This window comes from Centroberyx gerrardi, chromosome 8, assembly GCF_048128805.1.
Source record: "Centroberyx gerrardi isolate f3 chromosome 8, fCenGer3.hap1.cur.20231027, whole genome shotgun sequence".
NCBI classification, from domain to species: domain Eukaryota; kingdom Metazoa; phylum Chordata; class Actinopteri; order Beryciformes; family Berycidae; genus Centroberyx; species Centroberyx gerrardi.
The window spans coordinates 31,386,961-31,399,367 of NC_136004.1; the positions used below are offsets into that span (position 1 = coordinate 31,386,961).

General features: G+C 42.5%; 1 protein-coding gene across 1 annotated transcript; it reads right to left on the reverse strand.

The window, feature by feature from the left end:
- Positions 1-652: 652 nt before the first annotated feature.
- On the reverse strand, positions 653-10,023 carry ptgesl (prostaglandin E synthase 2-like). Its single transcript, XM_071909902.2, has 7 exons — positions 9,727-10,023; positions 7,897-8,088; positions 5,786-5,841; positions 5,179-5,331; positions 4,195-4,395; positions 3,374-3,491; positions 653-2,669 (listed from the first exon to the last, which is right to left on the reverse strand). Exons 1-7 carry the CDS (start codon positions 10,021-10,023, stop codon positions 2,541-2,543), a joined length of 1,146 nt encoding a protein of 381 aa, XP_071766003.2. The 3' UTR covers positions 653-2,540.
- Positions 10,024-12,407: the final 2,384 nt, after the last annotated feature.

Genomic DNA, 12,407 nt, shown 5'->3' on the forward strand with positions numbered 1-12,407 from the left:
AGGAGAGTAGAGAGTCCACTCTCCTGCAGTAGCTTTCCACTGCAGCATCTCTGGGTCTTTATATGTTTAATGGAAAGTTTGTCAAGTGTTTTGTAGAAGTCTTCCTGATGGAGGCTCCCAAGGCCTTCTTCAGTATCAGGTTTATACAGAAACATGGAAAATCAATTTGGTAATTCCCAGCTCTTGAAAAGTCTGGATAAAGCACAAAAAGGCTTGGAAAATTTACGAGTTACCTCATCAAAACTGTAATCAGTAATCCAAAATAGCAATAACGTATTCTGAATACTTTCAGTTACTCTCAGATTACTTTCCCATATCTGAGGTAGAAAGGTACAGATCAGAAAAAGTGAAAAATGTCTTCAAGTTCAGGAACTTTTTTCAGGTTTGCATACAAATGTTCCTCTGTTACAGTTCATAAAGAAGCAGAGCAGCTGACTGTTAAACAGCATTCTCAGTTTCTCAGAAATAATCCTGAAGTATCTGCAATCAGAATAGATTATTATTTATTTAATGAAATACAGTTAAATTTTTGGGGGTTTTGTTTTTTTGTTACTGATGTGGAGTAAATGTGTTGTAAATCTTCTAGTGAGCATGCTGCTTGTCACGTGTCATGTCTGTAACGTCAACAGTAACACACACAAGCAAAGGTTTCTTACTTTATTTAACTTTTTTACATATATGCACATTAAGGTCGTTTTAATACAGTTAATTCAGAAGCTGATGTGACAGTTTGCACATCAGGTGCATCCAGACTGGAAGTTCACCAGTTTATCATTTTCATTATTTTTAACCCCAACAGAACACCTGACACCTACTGTATCTCACCCATATGTGATTTCTCACTGCCGGACAAATCCTGCATAAATTACACAGAGAGAATTATCTGAAATAAATAAAGCGATAACCTGATCTCATGGCGGCAGCAACATGTTCACAACCCAAGAAACTGAACTGAGAAGGAAAACAAAATACCCGTTTCTCCTCCAAACAGGCGGCAGACGAGTTCTGGTGGTGTGGAAGAGCGTCCTGAACAGGATGAACACGTCTGCCTTAAAACAATCAGGTCCTGAATAATGAAGACAGAACAGAACTTAAACTGAATGATGCATACAGAAGAGATAAAGAACAAACTCTAATGAACCGTTTCCACAGAGTTCCTACATATTCTCCATTAGAAATATTCCCCGGACCGTTTCCTGTATGAATTTGAAGATTTTGACTGATTTTCAACATGCTGAATGGTTTTACTGGCTGACAACTAGACCAGTGGCTCTCAACCTTTTTGGCTCATAAGCCCTTAAAACAAAGCGATGCTGCTGCATAATGTAAAGTGTTGAACTCTTTTCAGGTCGTTTCATTTGATTCATTATCAGAGGAGGCAGAGATTCTGAAAACAATTCAGTATTTCCACAAGAAAAAAGCAAAAAAAAGTTGAGAAAAAAATAAGACACTAAAAATTTGAAACGGGATGTTTTTCCCATCCCATGAATCATCCCACGACCCCCCCCAGAATTATCTCGTGACCCCGTGGGGGGTCCCGACCTGCAGGTTGAGAACCACTGAACTAAACCGCATCACTCTAGAGCTGAAGATTATTCCTAACAACAAATACCAGATGTGACACGACAGCAGCAGCTCTACTCGTCTCTCGTCACGTGCATCACAGCTGAAGAGTTTCTCCCTGCACACTTTTCCAGACTTTTTGTGTTTTCTAAAACTTTTCAAGGCCTGGAAATGATTTAATTCATTTGCATAGGAACTCTAGAACACTTTCTGGAACACTTTCCAAGCATTAAAGGAGCAATAAGTAAGATTTTCCTGCCTCATAGCATTTAGAATAACCATAACACACTGTATCTGCTGGGAGATGACAGGGCTGTTAATCAATCAGTGACTCCATGATAAGCTTGCTTCCTCGTCTCTATGGCGATAGATTGTTTGGCGATTTATTGTTTGTGTCAGTTCCAGGCCACCGTAGTGAGGAGACCAGTGTTGTTGTAATTCCTACTGATCGCCAATAGAGGTCGATAAAGTTCATAGATTACTTAATGCCCTTTTAATGTTTTTTTCACAGCAACAATAACAAAAACAAATGGAAGATTAGATGAATGTTTTCCCCAGAATGCCGCTTGGTGATTAAATGGCTAAAAAAGATCCATGTCTGTAGTTACGACTAGTTTGGTCTCTGATTGGGTGTAATAGTATTGAAGTACTATTAACACGTATATGGTACTAGAAGTACCATATGCGTGTTCAACTTCATGTGTGTTTAGCAGGAAATCAATCGGGGCAGTAATGATCGTTCTAAACCGCTCGGCAGCGTATGACATTTCCACCGTTCGCAAAAAAAATAACAAAACAAAAAATAACGGAGATCTTGCTTCTTAACGCCGGTCGCTGTCTTGGCGACGTCTACCGGTTCAGTCTCTGGAGGCTGGAAGCGCTCGGTGTTGGCCCGGTAACCGCCCGGTAACCGCCCGGTAACCGCCCGGTAACCGCCCCGGTAACCGCCCCGGTAACCGCCCGGTAGCGGCTTGGCTTCAGTTGCGACCCTCGTGGTTCAGCGCCGCCCGCTCCATGCGGCGGTACCACAGCTTCACCTTGGTGTTCTCCATCATGTCGTCAAACGCCTGCAGCCCCTCCATCACCCTCAGGACGCCGAACACCGCCTGCAGAGAGGGACGAGACGGAGAGCTCAGAGAGACAAAAATCCACTTCCTTTTATATATTTGTGTGTGGGATGAAGCTCTGAGAACCTGAGCTTCTTCTTCTGTTGCACTCGCTGTAGGTCTCTCTGTATAAGGAGTGTTTTAAATTCAACTCTTAGGACATCTAAAGTTAGAGTGGTACTAAGTCCTACTATGTATTGGAACTGAACAGCATGGTTTTCCCATAATTTTCCAGACATTTTTTTTGCAATATCTGAAGACCTGGAAACTCTCTAATTCTATTTCTATGTTTCCGGACCTACATGAGAACTCTGGGAACTTCTATAAAGGTGCTGGTGCTGAAAAAGGAAAATGTTCTATCAAAGTGAAATATCTCCTTCAGGCTGCGTGTCGACTGGGATTCTCTCTTCACACCACTGGCTGCTGCTTCTTCTTCTTCTTCTTCTTCTTCAAAAGGAATACATGTGCTGCTACAGGTTTCCACGGCACTGAGAGCTTAGCTGGTTTTGAGTGGTAGAAGCTAAAAAGTATTTTTATCAAAAGAGGGCAACACTTCAAACAGCTTTTCAAAATTTTTCATAACAACAGCTGGAGTCACTAGTAGCTTTTCCGCCAAGCGTCTACGGAGCGTTACTAGTTAAAACAGAGGTGACCGGCGGACACACGGGGCTGAAAACCAGAGAAGAAGAACCCGTCCCCCTCACCAGGTCGGCCAGGTTGGGCTGATCTCCTCCCATGAACTTCCTGTTCTTGCCGATGGCGGCCACCCAGTCGTTGACGGCCTTGTAGAGGTCCTGCCTCACGTCGTCCTGCAGGTTGTGTCTGCAACACACACACACACACACACACACACACACACACACACACACACACACAGGAGGAAACTACGTTAACACACTTTTCCGTCCAAACACTGACCTGAATGCTGACAAAAAAAGAACGCACATAATCACAAATCATCATCCGAAAAAGTGTCTTTTTTGCAAGCAATCACAAAAATAAGTTTGTATTAATATTTTAGGCTACTAGGGAAAAGACCATCTTGTTCAAAACATACATTTTCCTACAATCTGTTTGGACGCTGGTCTCTGCAGACACAATGGAGAAAGGTGCATCACAATTATGTTTTAGAGCAAAATCACTCATCACATTACAACCTCACTCAATATCACAATATTATGTGAGGTTTCTCTTATCCAGAGAAATCTAGGGCTGCGTTCACCCCAATCATGTTCTGATCCGTTTATCTGAACTCTGCAGTGTTTCCTCCTTCAGTTGGTTGGTTTGTCCAGGTGAGAACGATGACCTTTGACCTCTGGTGGCACCAAATAACGGCACCGAGAGTCTCAGTCCTCTAACAAGAGAACTGCGGTGCGGTTCGTTAATCCATCCAATTACAGGAAACCACCCCGAAACGCAAGGGATTATGGGTAGAAGGAGCTGGATGTTGACATCTGATAGCCAGCAGCTCCTCATTCATATTCAGCTATTTGTTCACGTGTTCTTAACTTGTTTTGTCACTCACCGACTCTTCAGCCTTTTGGCGATGATGAACATGGCCGCAGCTCCAACATATTTGGCAAAGAAGCCTTCGAAGGTGCCAAACTTGCCCTCGCGCACGATGTAATCGAAGGAGGCCAGGGACTCGCCGGTGGTTCGGTATACATTGGGAGATATGAGGTGAACGAGCCAATCATCGGCCCACTGCCGCCACTTCATCTCCTCTCTGAAAAACAACAGAGAGAGTGAAGATGATGAAGGAACAACAAACATCAAGTACAAGTTACATCAAACAATACGACTATAATTTACAGAGCAAAACTGTAACAGTGTTGTTCATTTGTTTGCTGGGAGTCCAATATGGTTTCTGAATTTTGATGAGCAGTGAGTCTGTAAGTCTGAATGCTTTTTTAAATTTAAAACAGCACTTACTGTTAAGAGAAGCACTGTATAAAAATAAGCAACCAATTAAGTAACTACTACTACTACTACTTCTACCACTAGTACTACTACTAATACTGCCAACAATACTTCAAGGAGAAATTCTGTCTTGTAGATTTGACTGTGAAAGTGGAGATTATGCACATACTACTACTAGCAGCAGTATTACAGCAGTGTAATATGTTAGTTTGTATGGACTATTTTTACTGTTTTTTTTTTTTTTGCTTTGTCATTGTTTCAGTTTCTATTTTTCAAATTTAAGTTTTACGCTGGTTGGCATTCAACCGATGAGCCTTGAATTTTTCCTCCCCACTTGAAATGGATCAGACCGAGGCAATCGAACACAGATGAGTATTGATAGGCCTAAATCAGAATGAATTAAGTACAAAAGTTTCTTCAATTCCAGACTTTGGAGTTGATATTGCAACAGGAGTCGACTCCAATTCCGCTTAATAGTAGAATCGATTCTCAGATTCGACGTGATGGAATCGAGACTAAATTCTTTTGGAGTCGACTCTCCATCCCATGATCATCATGGCGGGTTGGCCTGCAGCAGGACGGGACGTACTTCTGCAGGTCTTTCTGTGGGTACAGCAGCTGCGTCTCGGTCTGGCTCAGCATCAGCCAGTACTTGTTGTTGTACTCCGTCACCTCCTTCCCGCTGTCGTTCACCGACTTCATCTCCGGATAGCAGCTCAGGATCTCCGCCATGCTCTTCTCCCTGCAGGTCACATGGTCACATGGTCACATGACACACCTGAGTGAATGTTCTGTGTTTTTCATTCTCTTGAAGCCATTTTGATCTAAAGGCTTCTGCTTAAATGCTTGAAATTAGTTTCTTAGACAAATATAAACAGTGAAGTTGATCCTATGTATGAATTTCTTTCCAAAGCCTTTGCCTTTCCATCAAGGCAAAGTGCGGCTGCTTTAAAGAATCTAAAATATAAGATAGTTTTGATTTGTTTAACACTTTTTTGTTCACTGCATGATTCCATTTGTGTTATTTCATAGTTTTGATGTCTTTACTGTTATTGTAAAATGTAGAAAATAGTAAAAATAAAGAAAAATGTGTGTGTCCAAACTTTTGACGGGCAGTGTATATTAAAGACAACTGTGGAAAAACAAAATAGTCACATCACATGAAGTAACATCACCTGAAGGAAGGTTTAACTTACTTGCTGACTAAGTAAGTCTTCAGGGAGCTGATGATGACAGACGAGTCATTCAGTTGCTGAGGAACAGAGAGCCAAAAGAAAGAAAGACGTGTTAGTTAAGGAGCACAAATTATTGGGAAAAAACCCACTAACCAGCCTTCAGGTGAGACTCGACTCAAAGCTTCCCAGTTCTCTACGACTTTTATTAGAAAGACGACAGGAACAAACGTCTCACAAACGAAGCCTGGAGAGACATTTTATTGTTTTTTTCTCTTTATTTTCGAGTGGTGCTACTTAATTAGCTAGCTGTGTTAACTCATCAAAACCATGTAATGTTGCAAAAGGCAACACCAAAGCAGCAAAAAATACAAGATTTGATTGGCAGCTGCAGACCGCTACATGGATCCCATCAGAGCCTCTCTGGCCCCGCCCACAACCTGTCAGGACAGAGCGACACATCGACCAGGCCGCTCGCATCGTGAACACACCGTGATGGGTTGAAATGTTACCAAAAGGAGAAATGAGACAGGCTTCATGATTTTGCACGTTGCCATGGATACAGCGACAAACTGTTTGCTGTGGGAAGCCCAGATGTAACTGGACCATCTGTTCTCATCGGTGGGATGAAAACTAATGGAGATCGTGTGAAAAACATTTTCGCCTGAAGCTACGAACGACTGAACACACAAAGCAGCTAGCGAGCTACACAGGCTGTTTACACTTTGTCTTGCAGCAGCTGCCACGCGCGGTGTGTTTACTTTTTTTGGGACTCTTCCCCGGTGTCCTCATTTACTGACATCACCGATGCTCTTGAACTAACCTATCTTCTTACCCTTCTTAAACTTTAAAAAAAAATAAAAAATAAAAAATTTTCAACGAATGCTACTTATTTCTATTAAAAGTGTTAGCTGATGAAGACTGTGATGCACAGTTGGTTTCACTACTGTTGACAAAATGTACTTATCGTAAGTCGCTTTGGACAAAAGCGTCTGCTGAATGACGTAATGTAAATGTAAATGGTAACACTTTACAATAAGGGTACATTTATTAAGGGTTAGTTAATGCTTAATAAGCATTAACTAACTCTTAATTAACAGTTAACTAATGTGTCTGGTAATCATTTACTAATGGTGTTCATGTTAACTAAGGTATTAATTTATACATTATTTAATAGCCATCTTTATAAACTATTAAATAATGTATAAATTAATACCTTAGTTAACATGACATGCTAACCCTTAATTAATGTACCCTTATTGTAAAGTGTTACCATGTAAATATTATGAATTATGGGCAATTCCCTCTGAAAAGTTTGCAGCTGTCTTTCGCAAGTTGTGTTCTTGTGTCCCTCATGACATGCTTGACGTAAAATCTAACGGTTGAAGTACAATTCCAAAACAGGAGTACGCAAGAACGGATGACGACCAAAGATCTCACTGGATAACGACTTGGCCGATGAGAATCAACAGGAAGCTCTAAGAGTCACCGTGAGAACGACACTCACATCAAAACTGTAAAACTGTAAACTCAAACTGTCGAGACGCTTCTCTGCGCTCACGTTCTCCAGAAGTTTGTTCTCTCCAAGACGACTTGGGAAGAAGTTTTCTCCACGAAGACACAAGAATCGACTTGATGTTCTTGGACTTGATAATCATCTTCAGGTTTGCAGACTCACTAAAAGTCCACATGAAAGACTCCACAGGTTACAATCAGAACCGTTAAGCGGCGGCCACACTGACCCGTTGTGTCTGTCTGTCTCTATTCATTTCAATTCATTTCCACTGACAGCTGTCTGCTGTCCGGACAGGTCTGATGACGCTCCGTCTGTCAGATTTCCTTTTTCTGGACGGGCAGATTCGTTCAGCCAATCAGAGGCGTTCCTACGTTTGTTCTGGAAAAACTAGCGGCGAACACAGAGACGACGGTCCGACCAAAACGAAGATGACTGCAGGTTTTCCAGCTCAGTTTCTTAGTGAATTTATACTGTATAGTTATGAAAATCTATCTATCTAAAATTCTGTCTGTTTTCTGATGGATCAACATGGCCGCCACCTTAGGCATGAAAGCCAGAAAGCCCTCAGCCGTCTTGGACTCAACCTCCTGTATCCTCCAAGATGGACCGGCTCTCTTACCACTTCTTCATCCACCATCAGGATGGGAACCTTTCTGTAGGCGGACCACTTGATCTCCTGCCTCATGACGGGGTTGACCTCCACGATGTCGTACGGCAGGCCGTGGTAGTCCAGGAAGGCCCGCACCTTGCTGCAGAACGGACAGGTCTTGTACTGGTACAGAGTCAGCTTCACACCGCCTGCTGCTGCAGCCTGAATATAACACACACAGATCAATAATCACTGGCAGGTAGGGCTGGGCGATACGGTTCAAATCAATATCACAACAGATAATCATAAAAGATCTTGACGTTAAATAATCAAGTCAGTGTTCATCCCACTGAACCAAATGGTGATGTCAGGTGTGATGTCAAACAAAATCGACACGTTCAAACAGTTTTCCTTAAAAAAGTAACTAACCCCCAACCCCAAATCTGTGGTGAAGCCTGACATCTAATGGTAAAAAGCATGCTACTGAACTGGCCGTCTGCTATTGGCTGATCTTTGGTGCCAAGTGATGATGTCACCTTCTATAGAATAGTAGAAGTACAACTGGGGCACGTTCAACTGCCCCAAAACGTAGCACACAGGAAGTTTAAAAGGAGGCCAGTAGTGCATTGAACGTCCTGTTGGAAAGCGCTTGTTATTACAGGTTGTTATTGGCTGAGAGTCCGCAGCCAATGAAAATGCAGAATCACGCTGAAGAGGGTCAAACGTACCTCAAACGCTGTTGCAAGACGTTACACACCGTTGGGAGCAAACATATCGTACATACCGGAAAACATTTTGCACCGTAGCTAAACGGTGCAAACTCTGAACGTGCCCCAGGTGGTGACATCACCTGGTACCAAAGACCAGCCAATAGCAGATGGGGTTTGGGGTTTCGTTACTCTTTAAAATGTTTCATACCTCATTTTTAAAATAAAATTAGCTTGTTATCATCAGTTTTGACAGCAGAATTGTGCGTCACAATATCCCAAAATCTCCATGTCATCTCTATATGATTCCACTGGAAGACGATAAATATATTGATTGATATATTGATATTGATTTATCGCCCAGCAGCTCTACTAACTCCTGATTCAGTACATTGGACTGGTGCAGCTCCTCCTGCTGACTGCTGCAGGACAGATAAATCTCCACCTGACCCCTGACATGTGAATGCAGGTTGCAGTCATGTTGGGTAACTCTCTGTGTGTGTGTGTGTGTGTGTGTGTGTGTGTGTGTGTGTGTGTGTGTGTGTGGGTGTGTGTCGTCATGGAAACCTGGCTGTGGGGAATTGAGGACAGATTTTGCACAACTGTCCTGTTGTTGCCAATCTGTGTGCTGACGCTGACTGCAGTACAGACACAAACACATACAAACCCACTAATCCCCTTAAAATAACCTTACATTAACATTAACTTACATTCATCCATGCAAAATCTCCTTAAAATTAGTTCAGGGAGTGATTAATGGAGGAGACCCCATCAAAACTCCCTTCATTTTTTACTGCATAGTGCATACTTAAGTTAAAGAAGTTAAGGGAAAGTTCCTATCTATTCATCAAATTAGAAAGTAAGCAGTCAACATTAAGGGGTGTTTAAGGAGGTTTTGATGGTGTCTCCTCCATTAATCACTCCCTTAACTAATTTTAAGGGTATTTTGCATGAAATGAGGGTGAATTAATGTAAATGTAAAGTTATTTTAAGGGATTACTGAGTCCTAGAGTAAACAAACTAGTGTCCATGAATCAACACATGAATAAATCCCTTAAAAACCCCATGACACTAACCCCTTATTTTTAATGGATAATTCATGTTTATTTAAAGGAGAACTTAAGGACATTTCGGGGATGAAGTGGTGAATTACCTTTTTTTCCTCCTGGGCGAGGTGATGCTGGGCAGAAAACTTTAGAGTCTGGTACAGACCGAGTCCTCCTCCCAGCAGCACCGCGCAGCCCAGCAGCCTGCCGCCGCCGCGCAGAGGGGCGGTGTTCGGCAGCCTGGACCGGAGCCCCGCCCCGCCGCCGGTACCGAACGCCCGCCGGGACCCGTGCAGGTTGAGTTTAGCGGCCAGGGAAGAAATGTTCCCCGGTCGGCACGCCGGAGACTCCGATACGAACCAGCCGACCTTACCCAGCGTTACTCTAGCGCAGGCGGCCGCCATCTTGGGCTTTACATAAACTCCCACAATGCCTCGCGAGAGAAGGGAGGGAGGCGGGGGGGGCGTTCAAGAGCGTCTAGTGCTCTCCGAGGGCTTCCATGTTTAACATTACGATGATATTTTGTCATTCATGTAGGTCTTTGTGTAATTTAGGTGAATGTGTGTGTATATCCCCAGTTTTCCCCAGTGTGTTTTATTCACTAAATGTCTGTCATGAGCTTCATTTTTTTCTTTTTGTACTACACTGTTGTATTTTATGAAGGTTCTTTCAATTAAAGAAAAAAAAAGTTGAAGACTACGATTTAATATTGATCAAAATGTATGTACATTTTGTAAAAATAAAGATGTGGAAACTACAGAACAATTATTTTATTTTTACAATTACTAATGCATTTTGGGCTAAACTGGTGGACAAGAGGTGTTGTTTTATTTTCCTAAAGTCACAAAAAATTATGCAATTTATGAATTTCTTATGGCAAATACTAATTCAGAATTCCTTATTAATGTAATTATTATCCTATATAGAAAGGTTTCTGAAAGGTGCCCCCAACTTAAATGTTTTCAAAAAAGATTCGTCAAAGAGATACGTCAAATCCCTTACTTTAATAATAAAAAAGCGTGTATTTTCAAAGGAATCCTTGAAGGTTACAATTCCCTGAAGTCTCTCTTTTATCCAAGATTATGTGTTATGACACACTTGATTTTCCCTTTTTTTCTGTATTATTTTGTATGTATTTGCACTTTTTTTCTTTCTTTACTTATACCATTTATTGTATATGGTGCTCAGCAAGCATTATTGCTGTTTAACTGTTTATATTGGACACGATTGCCTTTTGATTGTACATTTACAAATTATTAAAATAAAAAATAAATAACTACACTCTCCGAGGCGTAGCGCCGCGTCGTGCTGCGTTCAAGGGCGTCGGTGTTCCGAGATGCTGTGGACCTTTTCCGACCGCAGCAGCGTCTTGGTGAAGGCAGAGGATACCCAGCCAGCAGCATCCATTTAAGCATCAATGTTACAGTGACCAAATCTCCACATCCACCCCCGACTGACCGGACTCAACGGGATGTCGTCGAAAAACGGATTTTACGGATTTTCCACGGAGAGCCTGCGCAAGACGCCACCTTCCCGTTTTATTTCCCGACTGGAAGGGAGCGAACCAATGATGAAGGCAGAAGACAAATAAAATTTTGATAATCGCTGGATTGAGCTGGCTAACGCTAGCTAGCTGGCTAGCTCGCTCCCAGCTCGCCGTTGGTTGTTTTTTTTCCTCCCCGCTCGGTCGCCCATGATTCCCCATGATTAAACAACAGTAATGCTTTTTTTTAATATTGATGCCAAGACATGCTGGAGTCAGAGAGGACATTTCCCTCAAGGAGAAAGCACAATAGCTGCCTGCTAGCCTCCCACCGTTGCCGTTAGCTAGCGCTCAGCATCAGTGATTTTTTATTTATTTTTTCTTGCTAATCCGTGAAGAAGATGCTGGCAGAGCAGGAGAGAGTCTAACCTGAACTCTGAGGATTCACACTCCATGAAGGTCATGATACTGAGAGAATGATCATGCTGGAAAAACAGGTAAGAGCATAAAAAAAAAAGAAAAGAAATCGCTTAATTTCAGCCTGCTGGTTGATGCTGTGGGTGTAGGTTGGGGAAGGTGCTGATGGACACTTGAGCCGGATGTCTCATTAGCATATCGGTTAATTACACGTTAATTAGGCCGTAATAGCATCCACACCTAATGCAATCAAGTGTGCCGACGTGCATCAACGGTTATGTGTAATACTGAGGCTGATTCTGCAGGTGATCAATACCTTTCTAATGAGGAACCTGCAGCAACACATTTCCCTGACACTAACCTTGCTGCTCTCTCTCTCTCTCTCTCTCTCTCTCTCTCTCTAGCTTCCTGTCAATCTCTCTCTCTCTCTCTCTCTCTCTCTCTAGCTTCCTGTCAATCTCTCTCTCTCTCTCTCTCTCTCTGTGTGTGTGTGTGTGTGTGTGTGTGTGTGTTGTTTCCTTCAGCATTGGGCTTCATTAACAATAGCCTCAGTGATATTCTTGGCTACAGAAGGGGAAACCCTCTAGGAAATGTCCTTCGCTCAATATCCTTGGCTCTGTGTGTGTGTGTGTGTGTGTGTGTGTGTGTGTGTGTGTGTTATTTACCTCCTTATCCATGTCGAAGGCCACAAACAAAGCCGAGACGCTCCCTCATCAGCTTCAAAGATCTGTTTTTATTACATGTTGAGGTGATATTTGCTGGGGAGAGTGGGGCGGTTTATGTGAGATTTGAGAGGATGTTTCTGAGTCGATCTCCATGCTCAGGACGCTGGGATCCCCTCCAGGAGGTCATGAGGTGATTATGGAAATGGTTGTAAGATGATTTATG